General features: G+C 39.9%; 1 protein-coding gene across 1 annotated transcript in view; it reads left to right on the forward strand.

Moving 5' to 3' along the window:
• rngtt (RNA guanylyltransferase and 5'-phosphatase) overlaps window positions 1–19,933 on the forward strand; it is a 72,527-nt gene that overhangs the window by 10,926 nt on the left and 41,668 nt on the right. The window contains exons 9-10 of the mRNA XM_068577642.1: window positions 9,214–9,349; window positions 12,607–12,678. Of these exons, the coding sequence (XP_068433743.1) occupies window positions 9,214–9,349; window positions 12,607–12,678 (208 nt within the window). The remainder of the gene's footprint in view (window positions 1–9,213; window positions 9,350–12,606; window positions 12,679–19,933) is intronic.

Below are 19,933 nucleotides of genomic sequence, written 5' to 3' on the forward strand. Positions count from 1 at the left end.
CCATTTGTTACACAACCAGGACCACCAACCATAATAATTCATAATGTTTCGCCTCACCAGGACAATTTGTGCTCAAGTAATTTAGAAATTGTGTGTGTGTGTCTCTCAATGAGAGGGTGTTGGCTCAGAGGTTTCACATCTTCTGCTTGGACCCCATCTCTTGGATACTTTCATACCTAATGCTAATGCTGCCTTACTACATGCAGCCCTTCTTGCCGGTCACTGTTTCTACCTCTGAAACATCTTTCTAGATAATTGGTTCACCATGTAAAAAAGGAAAACTCTTTTCAGACTTTTATCTGATTTGGTTAATTTGTACTCTCAGCACAACAGTAAAGTATAACTAGATATATAGTGGTGTCCCATCTTTTATTTTTCTTCTTTTTTCAGAATGCAATAATGTAGTTGTTTTGGAGCTGCATCCCATCTGCTGATGAATAAATATGTTTTCTAAACTTCTGTATAGAATATCTGCAAGTTCCTAAAGTTGGTTCACATTCTGCAACAAAAACTTTGAGCTGCTATTCGTATCCTTCCTTGTGTAGACAACCTCAGAACTTCATTGTGTTTACAGGGAGAGTGTGATTGGGGAGACGGTGAACTTTGATTGTCTTTCTTTCTGTTGTATCAGTATGGTGCCCATCTCCCGTGTCTTTTTTTGTTACACAGGCTGTACAGTATGTCTGACAAAGGCTATAGGAATTTGCAGAAAGGATTGCTGCAGTGTTGTCAGATGAATATTCACACAACTCTAGCTTTACTTCTGAAAGCTGTGAGGGACTGTCTGTTCTGGTGCGGCTGGTTTGATGTTACTTTATTCTACAGAGCTGAGAAAATGTTTTAAAGCTCGCTACCTTATCGGTTCCTCCCCGGAACCACTATGTTGTTTAATTTAGCCTCGTCTTTCTTCCAGATTTGGCTTTTATGTGAAATTATATTGGCACAAAAGCAGTAATGATTAAAAATTGTTTGTTAAAGAAAATGAAGTCAAAAAAGTAAACAGGTCTTCCAGTTGTTGGTCTTCAATAAGTCTGTGCAATAACTCAGACTAATGGAAAACAAACACCAGCGTAAAAGTGAGTCAGAAGGATGTGGGCTCTTCTGGGGTCCGTGCATACGAGCAATCACTATAAAAAAAGATTTATTCCATTTTTAATCACCATTTATTTTGCTCTATTAATCCTAAACACTCTCTAATGATGCAAAAAGTATGAATTCTGTCACATTTTTCTGTAGCATGCAGGAGACTTTCAGTGCATCAGATAATATTGATGAGTTTTGAAAAGATTTACCGGTCGCTTTGCTGCCGTGTAATTTGTCATTCTCGCCATGCGTTGTGTAGCGTTTGCAGGGAATTTCTTATTAGATATCCTACTTTCTTTGATGGTGGCATTTTTTAAAGAACTGAAATGGATTTTTAATAGGAAAATGGTCTGTTCAAGGTGGTCCGGAAAGATTTTTCTTTTTGCATATTGCCGGAGGTGTCCCCCTCCCACACACACATCTTACCGATTTGTTACTTGGGCGAGGATTAAAAAAAAAAAAGCATAGTTTGTGCAGGAAAGGTGAGCAAACGTGTTGACTTTCAACGTGTAATGGCAGACTTTCTCTCAGTCCCTTGTGGATGATTCCGTGTGTAACTGCATCCTCTACTCATGGCCACGGGGTAATGATGCACAATATGGCGACGATAGGACTGAAGCAACCCTGCGTGCATAAGCCGACGATTATGCAGCTCTCCTCGAGACTCCCAATCCGTATTTGTACTGGATATCGGCTGGTAAACCAAAAATCTGACCATTTCTGAGCCCTAATGCACGGACCAGCCATACAGAGAAAAAACTGTCACTGCGTGCCAAGGAGGTGGCTTCTAATGGGCTTTGGAAAGGACAGAAACATCAGTGGATTTGCCAAGAGGAGAAAAAATAGGCCGAGTTGGATTTTTAATCAACTTGTTGTCGAGCCTTCTGTCAGGTCTAGATTGGTTTGAGCCCCTGAGAGGACAAGCAGAAAGGAGAGGGGCCAATTATGTCTTTGGGACATTAAACAAACACTGCTGCCGAACTTGGACTTTATTAGAGTAAATTTGGACTTGATAAAGACTTTCTTAATTTCCTACTCGACTTCCTCTCCTAGCAACATCAATCACTCCTTTTTTAAAACGAGGAATCAATAATCCAATGTTTACTTTGATGTGCCAGATTAGTTCTCTTGATTTAGTTTAAGTTCTTTTCTGTTTATTGGCTGGTTATCTTCTGAGCATCATTACTTCTGTAATTCTGTTGCTTACTTAGTTTATTGTGTCAATAACCCTTCTTAGTGGACGGCATGCGCGCCAGACTGCCACGAAACTCTGCCTCTCTTTCAGGTTAATGTGGTGACTAAAACTTGCTTATTGCGGATCCAAATGGCAATGAGAAAGAAATGGGAGTCATTCTTTCACAAAAGTTCAAATTGTAATTTGTAAACTGCATCACTGTACATTAATATTCACAAGTTCACAAAAGCAAAAATGTGGGTCTGTTGAGCTTTGTTCAGCACACACTCAGCTGCTGCTCAGGAGACGGTTGGTTACTTTCTACAGACCTCACTTTTTATTTGTCACTCTTCAGAGGCATAGGTATGTGCTATGGCTATTTAAGATCTGCCTTTGGTTACACTATGATGTTATTTCTCTGTAGTTTTACAGATTCAAGGGTTTGGTTATGGCTGGTTTAGCATCCTGTCCACTGTGTTGGTTGTCTTCCTTTTTAATATCTCATGAAAATACATGTTGGCTGTAACCAGTTCTGATCCCTGAGCTAACACCAGAGTAGCTCTGTCTGGGATGTTTTCCAACAAGGCCAACCCAAATGTATTATGATGTATTCATGATTCCCAAAATCCAAAAAGCCCATAAAATAAGGAATTGTAATATCACATTATTCATTATGCATGAATTATGAGTAGTTATTCGCAAACTGATAGCTGTGTGTGTGTGTGTGTGTGGGTGTGGGTGTGTAGGTGTGTGTGTAGGTGTGGCACTGCCCCGAGTACTAAAACCAAGGAGAGCAGTCGATCTATTTATTTTTTAATTTGACGGCTGACATATCAGCAAATTAGTTTTTATCTCTAATTGAAGTCATTATTGCACATTTTGTTGCTATTTTCATTTCAATAAAAAGGAAATTCCTTGTCTTCATCCCTCATTAGACAATATAGCAAAGTAAAGTATGTTTAAGGAAAGTCAGACTGCTTTTGTTGTTAATGTCATCATCATCGTCCCTTTAACGCTTTAAATATACTCTTAATATTTCTCACTGAAGCTTTGAAGCACTAACCATTTTATCTGGGAAAGCCCCGCTAGGGGAGCGACTCTTCCTCACGCTTTCTCGGTTTTCAAACTGTAAAACGGTTAAAAGTGAAAACACTTTAATGGTGACTACTAAGTGGTTGTATAATTTAATTAGACTGTGAGGCAATTTGTTGCATTTTTTCTGCATGTAACTCCTAAACAGCACCATATCTGACATAAGAATAAAGTGTCATTCATCTGCAGTATGTCCTCCACAACATGGGAAGGTGGATCTTTTTGTTTCGATTCTTAACTCTATTTTCTAAATGAGAAATCAACCTGGACGCTCAGGGTCCAACAGAGCAGTCCTGCCCACTGACGCACCACTAATGATGTGCAAAGCCGCTGGATCTGATCTCGGGCCTCCCCTGGAGCGCAGCTGCTGTCAGTCATGCCGCGGGACTAGACTAGCAAAGCCGACACAATGGCCGCCTGTGCCTCATTAGGGCTAAAGTGCTTGGGGGGTAGGGGGGAGGCTGGATGAGGATGAAATCTGAGGCTCGCAGCACCCATCAGAGGACAGAAGGAGGAGAGAGTAGGCCGGAAGGGAATAAAGGAGCACGTTGGATTGAATGTTTTCTGATGTATCCTGAGAGGAAATATGTTTTATTTCAGGAAGAGATGAAGAAAAGGACCACTGGGTTTGACACCACACTAATGGGCTCCCTCCGCTTTCTTCTGAACATACTCGACGCGTTAGCGACGGCTAACTGGCCAATTAGACGGCATGGGAACCACTTGAGCTCAGACCTGTGGTGTCCGCACGGGTTGACAGATCCTTTCTGTTCAGACACAGTTTGATCTTCTCAGACAAGGACATTTTCTGGGATAAAAGATGCCCCTCCCCCCCACCCCTTTTCACAATAGGATCTTCTTGACTCTGGCAATTTGCATAAACCGAGCCACGCAGGCATGTCCTGTTCCGCGTCTTTCATGCTTGTATGCCTTTTTAATGCTTTCATTGTGTTCACTCCCACCCCGGACGCTTAAGTGCAGCTTTATCTTGCCCACTCACCATTATTTCCTTTTTGACAGGACTTTTGGACGTGCCTGATTTTACAAAAACTCAAGGCTTGTGTTTTGTTGCTCCGTCCTGTCATGACCGAGGGGGGGGGAGGACGGTTCAAAGTCAACGCTCCGAGATCTCCACTGATCTCTTTTATCTGAACAGTGTGTTGAGTCATGATACAACTGGCATTGGCGAGTCTGTTGCGGAGCATTCAAGTGTAACGGAAATAATTAGGTTATATGTCCAGCCTCTCATCCCACTACCTCCAAAACAAAAGCCTTTATTGAGATGATCACACACTTCCTTTAAAGGGAGAGGCATCTACCTACGCAGTTATTCCCAAAAGTACAAAAAGCAGAGCATTTTATGAAAGGCAAGCTCTTTCCAAAGCTGATGTTTTTTGTCTCCTCTCATCCCCACCCAACTTCACTTGTGTGAGAACAATTGTCACTGTTATTTTCGAAAAAATTGTGCTGTCAAGTTCAATAGTAATCTTACGACACACGGGGCCTGAAATATAATAGCGACCTAGCGATAAAGAGCTGCCCTCTCAGGAGAATGCACCGTCTTGTGTGTGTCTTCAAAATGCAGTCAATTGTCTTTTGTACTGAAAACACACTATCATTAGTTATTTATAGGTTTTTGTGTCATCTGTGGGCTGTAAAGCCTTTTGAAACATCTTTTCATGTGAGAACCCAAATTGCAGCCGAATGTTAAAGTTGGAGTTTTCCCCAAATTGTTATTGATTATCAGCCATGATTTTGGTCAACTTGGTATAACAGCCTTCAATTCACCTTCATCTATCAAATGAAGTTGAATCGGCATTATTGTGGCACTTTACTCCAGTTGAAACAATTTGTGTACTAACAGAAAGAGCAACTACGCTGATAAGTGAGACATTCTGTGATTTTTGAGCAAATTAATACGAAGCCATTGATTCCACATAGCTACCAAACGGTCCCAGTTTCTCCAGTGTGAGGATGTATGTCATACAATATTGTAAATGTAATAACTTTGAGGTCCACTGTCGGTCAAACAAAACAATTTGAACGTCTGCATGGCTTCTCGAGGTATTTTCATGGGCATTTAAAACATAAAAACCTTTTAATTGAGAAGCTATTCAGAAGATAAATCGATTATGAAGCAATAAATTGCCGCTCCATACTATGAATTTGGGAAACAAATTACCTTTACATAGGGCCGTAGTCAAATTACGCTTTTATAGCTGACTTTTGTCATCTGGTATATTATTCTACACACACACAATAATGTTGGCGGCTTGTCAAGTTTCCCACTTTGAACCAGCTGGTATTGACGGTGTATTACATCTAATCCCTTTGTGATCATGATAGAGAGTCACAGCAGGTATGAGGAACGCGTAGCTTTGTCAGTTGGGAAGTCATTAATCTCAAGTCTGTCATCAGACTTTGTTTTCCCTCGAAGGTGTGAATTCCTTCATCTGGTTTTTAATATCAGAGTCTGTGCACCATCAAAGCTTTCTAGTCATGTTCATGACATAAATTCCCTAAAAGTTACAAAATAACTAGCCTCTGTTTCCAGTCCCATCTTTTGTAAAATTTAACCTTTGGGAACATAGCAGGTCTGCAGTTGCTCATTAAGTCATTGGATCATCCTGCTTATTGCCACTTGGTATTTTGTGTTCAAGAGAAGCAGGCAGCTCTCAAAGTGTAATTGGGTTCACAAGAGGTGTGTTATGAAGCCGTCAGATTGCTAATATATATGTTTTAACTTTTATACAGTCAAGTCTTTCACAGTCTTTCACTGTGTGCCTGAGCTCACAGCAGCAAGCTCACTGCTAACGCTTCAACCAGAAAACAAAATGGTGCAGTTGACTCATTGCTAAAGCAGTCAATCAATCAAAAAGGGTCATTTAGTGAGTGTATTTGATGCAATTAAGGTATTCAAGTAGTTATTTAAGTTGTTTATCAAGGAAAATGCCAAACATTCGCTGCCTTTATTTATTTATTTTTACATGAGGATTTGCTGCTTTTCTAAGTTTTCTGATTATCTTTGGGTTAAGGATTGTTTTTCAGAACATATTTCAATGAGACATTTTTGCAGCTAATACTTGCCTTTCTTTTCTGAAAAAGCTAATTTAAAGTTGTAAGATCTCTTTTTTCTCATGAGCTTTAATTGGTAAAGGACAGGTCTTAAAACAGCAAATGGTTATATTAAATCTCACTGTATTCGTTCCTTATGTCCATACCACCTGTGAAGATATTCCTGTCTAACACAATTACAGTGAAATAAATTAGACAACATCTGCTTATCTCAAAGAAGAAGAAGACATGTGCATAGCATTGTGTTGCTGCAGTCATATGGATTTGAATATTCTTTCATATATATTAATCTTAAGCAGAAAACGGCTGGGCGTCCGCTTGGTGAGCAGGAATTAAAATGCTCATGATGGGTTGTCTCCAGGTGGTTGCTCCGACATGTCAGAAGACATTTACATGAAGCTGAACCTTTCTTGACTGCTTCCCGGCTTTTGTGTCTTGATTTGAATAGTCTATCTCGTCTTTAATGTTTGATTCCATATGCGTTTAAAATGATCCTTCCCTGTTCATTGGCCTACAGTTCTGGTCTTACTCAAAGTATGCTGATAATCCAGTACTATACGGACACTCATTATACCAAATATATTCATATTGAAATGAAGATTGTGCCTTTTTAAAAAAAACAGAAATGACGTGAAAAAATAGAAATCCCAGTAAATGACAGTTGGATGAAGATCTTTCAGCAGTGAAGCTCAGTGTTGCTACAGTCGAAGACTTCTCTGGAGATTAACACAAAGGCAACAATGGTGCCTGTGCTTTTGGGTGTGGCCCATCTTTTCAGCTCGTTTCTGGGAACCAGCAGAAGGGAGGATCAAGGACTTTGTCAGTCTTCTGTCCCTCATTTGAAATTGCCTGTCATGTCTGCCAGCTCAGTGATCATCTGACTCTATTGATCAAATAAAAAGCATTTGGAATAAACACTTAGCTTGCTCTACTGCCTTGTCCAGACTATTATATTTTTGTAACCAAGCTTGTATATAAGCTGTTTATTAAACATATTGAGACCTTTTATATAAATAACATTTTTTAAGATGTAATAGCTCAACAGACTGACCTCATATAAAAAAAACTGACCTCTGGTTTAATTAAAAGTCGATCAGACTTGAACGGAAACGCATATTCTAGATATTAGCTCAGTCTTATTAAACTGGGCAGTGCATGCAGAGAAGGATGATTCCTTGAAATTGTAATTGGGTTTCAAATGATCTGTTTGACCACGTTGTCCAGATGTGGTCCTCATAAGGTATTATAACAGATGGAAGGAGAGCTGTAAACAGAACTTTTAGCACGCACGCCTCCGGAGATAATTATAACTAAAAGTCTGTACTTGTGTTGTTTGAAGAATATTCCGTGTCTACAGTAGTATTTTTGAGAGTGAAGATGGAGGTGTAAGGCTGATGCAAGTCTCAAAGCTGAAGTGTCGGAGTCTTAAGGTCCGTGCTTAATAATGCTTTATCAAGCCGGCACACCTGTGAGCTTAATGAAGAGGAAGAGCGGAGACAAATTAATACCAGACAAATGTTCATATCATGACCCCATGCTGGTAACAGGCCTATTTTGACAGCTATTTTTTGGCAATTTTAACAGTCACTGCTCTCAGGTTTTCTAATCTTCCAATTGAGTGCACTCGTGGGTGAAAAAATGATTTTCCAGCAGTCGTTCAAGTTTCTCCCTTGGTTTTACTTCATTTTGTTGAATCAAAAACTGGGAAATAGACAGAATAAGTTAGACGAGAATAGCAGTAAAACCCTTGCAGTGTATTGCAATAATACCGTGTGTGTGTGTGTGTGTGTGTGTGTGTGTGTGTGTGTGTGTGTGTGTGTGTGTGTGTGTGTGTGTGCATACATACACTGATCACTGGTGATGTAAAATATCTCTACACAGGAGTTTACTTCATCTTCACAGTGCAAGCAAGTGAAGGCTTTTGTGTTTATGCCGGTCGACCAGGGACAACTGTAACAAAACAAAATCATGTGTTTGCAGCTCATTGTTCAAACATTCAGATGTGACTTTGTTGTTCAGTTCGCGTGTGTCTACCTAAGAAACTCTTTTTTTTTATTTTCTAAAATCCTACCGATGCCGTTATGAGAGGTTAAAGTTGGTAGTTGTGTGTATATTGGTTGCAAAGCTGTGCCATTGTAAAAGGCTTACTGTTAGCAATGATGGGTCCCATAATGCACAGCAGGATGGAATTGAAACGTGTTTGCCATTAGCAGGTATCTGCTTGGTTATCTTACCTATCTTCCCAGACATGATAAAGCTCTAACCGTTTCTTCTTTGGTTATTAGTTCAGTTGAACACAATAAATTTGCACATTAGAAATATATGCAGTCTTGGGTGTTGTAGTTGCTGAGTGGAAGCTTAAGTGTTGGATCTCTTCTCTCACGGCAATTTAGCTTTTAAGTGTGATTACCATATTAAGTCCTCCAAATAAACTAATCCAAGAAAATTTCAGGCAGTTCTGTTGGTCCAGAGAAATGCACTTGTAGCAGAGAAATGGTTAATGAAGTAATAAGGTGTCACAAAGATCAACCCCGATCCAATACACACACTAAAAGGGAAAACATCTGCATGTTCCATCATTTAAATATAACAATAATAAAACATTTGTAATGTATCCATTGTAACATTTTTGGAATAAACAACATAATTAAACCCACAGCCAATGTGGTCTGCAATGTAACAATGTATATTGTAACTGTAGAGTCGTCAGTAAAAATGAGATATCAGATTAGCTCTATTGAGTCTCTCTAACACATCATTGTATCATTATGGTTCATCTTCTCCTGCAGGTACATGATGTTGATCAATGGAAAAAATGAAGTATTCATGATCGACAGAGACAACTCCATCTTCCACATAGCGAACCTCGAGTTTCCTTTCCGGAAGGAACCCCGTGTCCACCTATCAAATACTCTATTGGATGGGGTGAGTTATTTTCCTATTTCCTTCCTATTTTCCTTCCTATTTCTTGTCTTTCAATTGGGTTGTTATATTTTTATATATATATATATATATATATATATATATATATATATATATATATATATGTATATGTATATGTATGTATATATTGTGCCATTGTAGCTTCTCTTCTTGCTTCCTGAACATCCCATAACTGTTCCTCCCTTGACTGAATCTGCAGGTCCCCTCTATCCCCAACATGTCACATTACCGCCCCGCCGCTCAGTCTTGCATGTAATTGACATCGGTTTCCAAACCGTAGTTGAGAGACGAACAGATTTTAGTCTGCGGCAAAGCCCGTAAAAGACGGCAGACGGGAAAATGAGCACCTCCGCCCTGAAGGATAAGGCTAGTGAAATGGTTTTAAGATTTTCTGTCACTGCTGCCACCCGGTTCCACCCTGTGTTGTTTTGTAATGCTCGGCGGTGCGCTCCCCCGGGTGACGACGGGGGCCGCTGGCTTCTCCTCACCTGTAATACTCGGCTCAGACTTTCTTTGGCATACTTGTGCTGCTGAGGCGACACAAATCCCCGGCAGCAGCAGGTGCACATGCATGAGTCATTATCACACTCCCTAACTGGAAACACGGGAAAGGAAATCGCAGTTGAGATTTGATCATAAATATCTGGCTGTGGTTTGTGTTTGATGTCCTAGTCGGGGAGATGACGGTTGTCTGTGATTGTGTTTGTTTTGCTCCTGGATATGTTTTTGTCATCGAGTTGAGCAATTTTATTTCAAATGGATGTGTACCTCCTTTTGGCTGAACCGCGGCAGATTGATGCGATGCATTTAGTTTCCTCATCGGGCAGGACATCTAATTGCAGCGCATTAGTGTTACTTTGAAGGAAACGCTGCAGGCGTGTGTTTAGATTGCTACAAGGTTTGTTTTGACTTTGGTTATTCATCTGTTGATGCTTCTGGCTCTCAGTTCAGAGCGGCTGTGTGGTGAGCGCTGTAGAAGCCCAGCTGTGTCGTCTGATATGTTTCATCTTTGGCCCAAAGGCACTGGTCTTTGTCTTGACGGGCTGTGTTGTTGCTTTTAATGAGCTTTACATCCACTTGAGTTCCAATATGGGATGAGTGTGCAGTGTAGATTGAATTCCTGGCGGTTTCATTTGTTCACATTAATGTATTCATCTGCTGCTCTCTGTCTGTGAAACGGTTCAGTGCACCAGATGCATAGTGATGGCAGCCTCCTGTAATGACATCATTGCTTCTCTGCAACCCCTCCTGCAGGGATCTGTAAGCCTCCCATTCACGCCTCTTCTCCACTCCAGTTTAGCTTTTGGCAATTTACTGTTGATGTTTGGTCTTTTGTCCTGTCCGATAGGGGCGCACATCTACAATATTTTTCTTTTGATCGATGATGGTTAATTGTACTGCACTATCAGTAGTCTGGGAGCGTAATTCCAAAACCACTCTTGAGGGCTGTTTGAAGATTCCCAGAACCTATAGCTAAATATAAAGTGAAGATTTATTAACCGCTGGAGAGTAGAGACTCATTGGACGAGATGCACTTGGAGGCAGCTTCGAGAATGGTTTCCTGAAGGAGAAATCTAGAACCAAAGAGAAGTTTGGGACATGTTTGCTCGGCATACTTCTAAGTCATGGTTTGCGCGTCCATGTGACTGAGATGTCAGTCACATGGATGTGTGTGTCCACGTTCCTCTCCCCCTAGCTCCACATACGGATGAAACCAATGGGTGACAATACTGTCACAACATTAATATTTGACTACAAGTTATTGTCTTGACTCCAGGTTTAAAAGCAGGTTTTTATCCACATTCAAAACACATCTGAATAATTTAGAAGGAGCTGCAACCTTCTTTCGAAGGTGAAAGAGCAGTAGCTAACTGTTCGGTCCACACAGAACGAGGGCCATATTGCGGGGTAAATAAAAAATGGCACATTATAAGTGTATTCATCTTGCTTGACCACGACAGCAGTCTCTGCAGCTCATATGTAGCTAACCGCAATAAAAACCGCTTGATATAGTCGACTGTTTTGAAAATAGGGCTTCAATATTAAATTACTTTAATCTAAAGCAACATGAATTTAAATAATTCAATCTTCATTTGTGTATATTCCTGTGAATAGAGATGCACCGATTCCAATTTTTAATGATCTGCAGAATCCCGACTAACATTTTTCACCACCATCGCATAATGTTATTTCAAACATCCCAAAATCCGTGTAAACCGTCCGAAATCCTAAATGTTGCCCTTTTATTGTCATTTCTAGTGGTTATTTGTATGAAAACGCAATAATATTAAATAAACTAGCAAAACAAGTTATTCTTGTTCACTGTTAATCGACCGCGACTTACTTTGGACTTGTAGTTTGTGTCTTCTTCACTCTAGCTGAAGAACTTCCATCTATCACCACCAAAAAAAGCCGAAATATCAGACGGAATTGAATGCCAGTCAGCTAAAAAATGGCCGGTCCAATAAATTGCTGCTTCTCTACCTGTCCTATTCAACCCGAACACTCGCGCGCTTGTCCATTTGGTAAACATGGATGTTGAAGTGTTTGTGTAATTGCAGAGCCTTTCTGCAACTTCTAACCTGCTAACCCTCTACACGCCATTTACCGCAGCAGAGCACTGTTAGTCGGCTAAAAGTTTTATGAGGGAAAAGGGAATAAACGTAGTGTTTTAAATGTAGTGCTTCGCTTTTATATTTATACCAAGTGAAGCACCTGAGTTGAGACCCTACTTTCACTTCCACTACTTCAACGCCGGTGACGTCTGCACCTCTGCTGTCACAACATCTCCTGGTTGTGTAACAGTTCTTTGAAAACATCTCATGTGTCGGTTGGGTGTCCTGCACCACCGCGGCACCTGACTTTCAACTTGAGAGTCTTACATAATAGATGTGCAATGCTATTTCTGCCTCATGTCTTTTCATTACCAGACCACACACATATGGACACACACACACACACACACACACACACACACACACACAATGCACACATCTTACCAATTCCTTGCTATCCCCCTCATCGCTGCAGGCATCTCCCTCTCTGAACATGCCTACTCTTGAGAGCGCTCACCCCTAGTGTCCACTGTTTTCATCCTCCATAACTATTTTCACAGAGAAACCACATGTGATGTAAAGAATGTCTACATTATTTCTATATATTTATATCTCCTCTGAATTGTGTATGCTTATCTCAATAACAGCAATATAACAGCAATATGCATCTCTTTATCTCTGCAGGAGATGATCATCGACAAGGTGAATGGTCAGCCCGTCCCCCGCTATTTGATATACGACATCATCAAATTCAACGTGAGTAGCCCCCGGTCATCTTTTCCTGAAATATCAAGAGGTTAAAAAATATATACAAACAGAACATTGGACGCATGTGTGGTCCATCAGCAGCTACATCTGCCCTCTCCTTTTAATTTACTGTTAACAAGGGTCGAGTTCACCAGAGGAAATTGTTGTTTTTTCGCGGTCGTGGTCTATCAGCAGTCGGTAGAATACATAATCAGTGCAAGGTGTGGGATCTTTGCCAGGAGAAAGCTTTGATGGGATTTGCTTATACTGAAGTCTAAAAATCCAATTCCCCGTTGTGTTCCTTTAAGGCTCTTTAGCAGGCACCAGAGGCGTGTTCATCCAGGCTTTGCAGTATTTTGCACAGGCATGACCAACAGTGTCAGAGTGCATGTTGGAGAGAAGCGTGTGATTCTGCTTGACCCCCACAGTCTGTCATGCACTGAGCTTTATTGAAGCTTACCTTTGGCACCACACTGGCTGCATGGTGTCTGAATATTTATTTATAAGCTAGGTCTTTGTGCTTTTACCTCTGAAATTGGTTTTGCTGAGCACCATTGACTTTTGATGAGAGCTAAAAATGTTGTTCAATAATAATCCAAACTTTTAACATTGTCAAAGTCACTGTATCGGGTTCACGTGAACCTGATCATCAGTCCATTACATGGTTCGGTAGCAGTAATTCACTCAGTGCATCTGGGAAATTGGCTTTTATGTGTAATAGGATATTTTTTCTAATGATTACGGTGAAGAACGCTTGTATGTAGGGCGACTGTGACTCAGTAGTTAGCATGCCCGTCTTTCAATTAGAGGATTGGTGGTTCGAGCCCCGGCTCTGCTAGTCCTTGTCGTTGCGTCCTCGAGCAAGACACTTAACCCTGAATTGTTCCTCGTTGCTGTGTCTCGGGTGTATAGAGACAAAAGTAGCTTTGGATAAAAGCAAAATTTAATGTATGTATCAAAACTTTTCTACAGAATCATTAAAACTACAGTAAATCTATTTAAAATGTTTTTGTTTTTTTTATTGTTACTTTGGTACACGGTAACCCGGCTGCTTCGACTTGTGACCCGGTGCTGGTGCTGCATTCACATTGAAATTATGACGCGGCAAAGAAAGTACATTTCTCTTAATGAAAAACAAGCCAATGTGCTGCTGCAGTAAAACTTCGTCAACTAAAACAGTTGCTGGTGATGGAGACAGAAAACGAACGCAGGTGGGGAGGCACCTGGAGATGAAGCTGCCCTGAAAACAGCTGAAGCCAGAATAAATCCTCTGTACTGTAGTTTGAAATGGTCAACTAAATTCAGTAAATAGTGAAGCTCTCGTTTCGAGTGCTTGAAAAAATATATATTTGTAAATGTACATTCTGCATGAGAAATTTATAATAATTTTAAAAATCTCTGGTATAATTTCCTTCTGCTTAAAGTGATCAATTGGACCCGGACAGAACATTGTTTTGACTCGGCTGTTGTCTTGAGAACCGCCTCAGGACAACATTAAGAGGCTGTTAATTGCTCACACATTTCCAAACAGTAAATGAATTCATCCCTTCAGCCGATCTGCACGTTGCTAATGTCAAGCTGACAGGCACAGAGACAAACGGTTTGCTCTTAGCGAGCCTCAGCTGTCTTACTTATAAAAACTTGATGAGGAGGGGGTTGCTCCTGCCATTAGGATTGTCTGTCTCCTCCTTTTCTCCATTGATCAGGATAAAACCAGCAAGCGGCTCAATAAAGGCTCCAGTGGTGAGGGGAACGTCTTTGTAAGATGGTGCAGAGGTTAGCAGCTCGACACGGCACCTCCACCCCCCCTGAGCCGTCAGTAAAGCACAGTTGTATTGATCCGGGCCAGCATTATTAGCCTTCTCCATTATCTGTGGTGAGCTGCTCTTTGGCACTGAGGCTACATCCTGAAACCGAGGATGGAAATGCAGCAGGAGGGATCACACGCCACCCGCTAGGCCCGTGGAACTACGTGACACCTTACTTGTTTGCAAAGTCACACACAGCACAGTCCTGGGATTTTTTTGATTAGAGCTTAATGAGAGTTATGTGTCCTCTTGCCGTGATTGGTGATTTAGCCGTGAGGGAAGGGTCAGAGTTTACTTAGTACCTTGGATAAATGAGTGACTGTTCATGTCAGAGTGGTTGATATCCTTGGCAGTTGATATCCTTGGCCATCCTTGGTCAGTGTTATTAAGTTGAGAGTACTGATGTGTACAGTGCCTCTGCGACCATGTAACTAACTGACTCTGACTTATTCCCCTGAGACGCGGAGGAAATCTATTTCTGCTCTTGCTGCAAAGTATAAAAAAAATCCTCTTTTTTTTGTCGTCCTGTAAAGTTTTTGCAGCTCGTCAGTCCCTGTCAGCTCCCCCACTGTGGGCGAACTGACAAGATGTGATGAAATCACAACAACAATTACATATATGTCTCTAATTTTGACGTTACTGAAGAAAGCTATTATCTAAAAATAAAACTGTGGAGGATTTCACTCACCGCCAGTGTCCTGACACCTCGTTGTGTTTTATGTCGCCAAAATAAATGTCCCCTTAGGTGCAGAATTAAACGAGATAATTGACTCTACCTTAACAGCCAAGCAAAAAGGAATGCGTATAAAAGATCCCCAAAGAAACCTCACCTCTGGAGGAATGGAGTGCTTTACTGATTTCAGCCCCATTTACTTCCACTTGGGAAGTTTGTCTGCAGGTACAGCCTGTATCTCTGCAGGGCTTTAGAATAGTCCTAAGAATAGTCCCTAGGATACACCGTTCCTTTTAAACCCACCGCTGCATCTCTCTCATGACGCACTGCAGATAGAAAAGGTACGAGTTTGACAGGTCAACACGAGTATTAGTGCTAAGATAGTATTGCTCTTGAGCAAGTGAACAATGACTTTACAGGATATGTGAAAGTACTTTTTAATTTGCTCATAAATTGCAACACGTCCTTGTTACTCTGCGGGGACTTTCATCTGCATTTTACATGTGGTTATGTACATTGGCCTTTTATGTTGAGTGTATAGTGCAACATGTGAAGATTGATTAAGAAGTGGGAGTGAGAGGGGAATTGTACAAAAATGTAGCTGAGGGGGCAGCAATGCTCTATTTTACCATAACTTTCTGCAAATTAAACACATTACATTATCTACTATAGATATTGCAGGGCACAACACTACATTATCTATCGAATACCAAGGTACTTTGTTATCAACACCTGGTTCCCCATTTTATTTAGCACTGATCACCCAAATAATGTATTTTATTGGTTTTCATTTGAACATATTTTTTTTTCTGCTGAAATGATCTTGCAACTATGTTTAAACACCGTGATCTGACAGCTTATTGCTATGTGTGAAATGCATTTCCTCCACTCCTTTTTTTAACTCAATCTGAGACTGAGCGCTAAGCCCATCTATTTCTTCGAGTAAGGGACTCGTAAAGGAGCTGAAACCAGAGGCCACACGGCCTTCATGAACTATCGTCTCTGCATTTAGTGACCAAATAATTAAGACCTTACCTCATAATGACGGGTGATGGTGGAAAAACATGGAGGCTCTCTTGTGGGCAACTTCTGGTTCAAACCTGCTCACATTAGTTGAGAAATAGATCCGGAAAAGGCATGTGAAAGGTGTGTTCAGACTGCTCAACGCCAAGAACAAAGAAACATAGACAAACGAGAGAAATGGGATACAATATACCTTTCCAGCATACTAGCAATAACAAAAACAATATTTTATATATATATATATATATATATATATATATATATATATATATATATATATATATATATATATATATATATATATATATATATATATAGTATCTCCCTCAAGATGCTGCATGTGCATTGGCTTGGGCCCTATGATGCAAATAGATACAGAATGTCTTTTCAGGCCAAAACAGCCTAAAAGCCTTTTTGTAAATAACACAGTCCCAAGGGAAGCTGCGCATTAAGCATCTGTTGAGTGGTCCCAACACTGATTTTGTCAGCGTTGTATAATGTAATTTATTCCAAATTATCCCAGACAGTCACAGAGCTTTTAACGCTATTCTCAGAACCGTCAGATTTCTCTTTTTAACATGTTTTGTTATTTTGTTGTATTCTTGAGGGCATCCATCAGCCTCTACAGTCTCACACTGAAGGAGGCTTTATTTCAGAGTCCGGTTTTAAACATTGAATGACTATCTGTATAAACATTTTATTTTTATGCACACAGTTCAATTTACCAATCATAGAGGTTAAGCAAGGAATACACTGAATCGTTACTGGTTGGACTTGGAATACAATTTGTGTCTCTTTCCATTTAAGATGAATGCATCTATTGATTCATTCATATTTAGTATTTTAAGAATCTCTAAGATAAGATAATCCTTTATTAGTCCCTCAGTGGGGAAATTACAGGATTACAGCAGCACTGCTCACAAGTAAATAAGATAAAAAAGAATCAAGTAATATAAATAAACAGTAGAACGGTAATTATACAGATTAAAAATGAGCAATAAAAAAAAAAGGAAATATACGGATGGAATAAAAATATACAGATGGAATAAAGAATTTGTATAAAAGTACTTAAACATACTTAAAATTGCACCAGGACATGAAATAAAATACTGTATGCAAACTTAGTGTTTTATTGTCATTGAGCAACTATCATATGTTTGTCTCTTTAATTAACCCAGATTCTTTGGGGTGCAATCTGCAGATTAGTTTCTTTAGAAAGGAGTGGAAAATGTTCCTCAACATTGCTTGTTAGTAAACTTAAATATCTGTATCTATCATACAAGACAAAGACAAGCAGCACATTTTCCCAAATTGGAAGTTTGCGAGGGAATCGTTTCAGCTGTAGAGGATTGTATAAATCGAGTGACTTGGAAATGTGAGCTTTACAGTACATGCATAGTAATTGGAGGCAATATAGGCTGAGCTGTCCTCCAGCGAGCTGCACTGTCGGCATCGGAGCAGATCAAGGCATTTCTTTAAAGATTAGTATCAGTTACTGTATACAAAGCCATTGCTGCTGCTTGTCAGAAATGGTGCAGTGTGCTCTGTTGAAGCTCTGGCCTCGCTCAAACCCACAGTGATGACATTAAGTCAAAGTGAAGCAGCACAAACAAGTAAATGGCAGCCATCAAGACGTATTGCCTTCTGGTACCAGAGCAAAACAATCATGAAGCGATTCCACTGATATTGGTCGGTATTTATTCACAAACATGTTGGATTAATGAAATTCCTATCGTCTGTATTTTTACTGTTGAACAGGCGTGGACAGCACATGCCTTGAATCATCCACACTTACATCGTGTCCTGTCCTGATGACACTGCTGACAGACGGTGCAGAATGTGTGGGACATGATACCAGCTGTTGCTCCAGGAGAATGTAGTGTTGTTGTTTTTTCCACAGTGACACTGAAAAAGAAACATTATATTTCAATGATGCCCAGTTGAGACTTTCTCAAACTTTTAATTTGCCTTTGACCTTTTTTGTAGTTGCCAAAGTGTCATAGAGTGAGGACATTCATTAAGAACGTCGAAGTGACCCTGAAACAGAGACACAGTCATGGCAAACTGCTCGATTATCATGTTGTTATGGATAATGTAGTATATTAGCAAACAATTGCCTACTTGAGCATGCAGCAGCCACAGGGCAACGTGGGCATCCCAAAGGAGTGATACCAGGCCACCTGATGATGTCTAGTCCAATATTTATTCTACCTTTTTAACCATGTTCGACCATCCACTCCTTCATATTTACTTTTATTTGGGCTTCTACATTTTTCAATTCTGGCAGTATTGTAAAGACATAATTAGTGTAATTCAGTACAATCTTCTCATAGACAACTAAATTCTCCCGCTTCACACCAACTTTGAAACCCCGAAGATTGTTTTTATTTTACACACAGCCTGCAGAGTTGTGTTTTCTGTGGTTATACATGAAAAGTAGTTTGCTGAAGATGTTTTGTCATTTATAAGGCTTGACATTGTACTTGCTTACATAAGAATGCTCTGATCTCTTTTACTGCTTTGTGTAATATATGTGTGACTCATGAGAAGTAATTGTATCTAATCTTAACTAATCATTGGCCATCCACCTCCTCATCCCCTTTGCAAGGAATCGTTTTCCTCCCCCTGTGGTCCAATAGTTCCATAAAAGGCTCTTGAGAAAAGAAGTGGCCTTTACCAAACAGTAACCGAGCAGAATACTAATCCCCCAAGTCGCACCTTCTTGCTCAGTGCCTCTCAATATAGATCAGGAAATATTGACTTGTGTAGGCACAATAAAGGTGTAAATGTTTCACTCAATTTGTTTTATGTTTTTGGACGATTTTTTATAAAGGGTAAAACAACACACATTGTTACAAGAAAATGAAATTGCAAAATATAGACAGAACATTTGTGTATTAAACAATCATCTTTGAAGAAAGTTTTGCGCTAGAGTGGCAACAGTTAGTCCGTCATAACAAATGCTGGTTTGAGCTTCTCATACGTGATGCTTTGTCTATTCAAGAGAATAATTGGGATAATTGGAATTAAAATAATCACACATTACAGTGACCATTACATGTCAATGCATGCATACAGCGAGTATAATAATATAAGGAGGAGTCTGCTAATGTGTTGAAATTATTGTGAATCATTACCTGGGGTAAAAAAAGGGCCTAAAGATTGATCCCTGAGGAACTCCAAAGAAAAGTGTCCTATACTATAACCTCAGTAAACTTTTTCCCATAAATGTTTCCATTCTCTTTTCCCCCTTGTAAAAAATATCATTTTTTCTTTTGTAATCATATATTGTGTAAAAAAAAAAAATGTATTCAAGGTCTTTCTTCAAAGTAGGCAAATAGTTAACTTTTTAGCCATCAAGAACACATTTAAAATGCTTAACAGCATTTGTAGATGGAGGGAAAGCATTTTATAATAATCTTTTCTGCACACCAAGGCCTGGTGACGTAGAGCATGTTCGCCTCATCAGTTTGTCTCTTGGCAGCAAAAAAAATGGCAGCTTGGTTGCCGAGTTTGAGATCCCTCTTTTCCTTTCTGATTACAGTACTTGTGACAAATATTAAATGTCAAATTGTTGTCATACACTTAGTTTGTGTCCATCTGTCAATTTTCATAAAAATATTCTTTCTTCTACTTATAGATTTCTTTTTTTTTGTTGTTCTGATCATAGTGAGTCATTGTGTTTTATTCACAGTTAAACAACCGAGATGTGTGGCGGCTAACAGCTGACTGGCTGTTCTCATTTTAATTGACACCTTGA

Source organism: Clinocottus analis, unplaced genomic scaffold (assembly GCF_023055335.1).
Source record: "Clinocottus analis isolate CAN_PGR_092001 unplaced genomic scaffold, fCliAna1.0.p SCAF_15, whole genome shotgun sequence".
Taxonomy (NCBI): Eukaryota; Metazoa; Chordata; class Actinopteri; order Perciformes; family Cottidae; genus Clinocottus; species Clinocottus analis.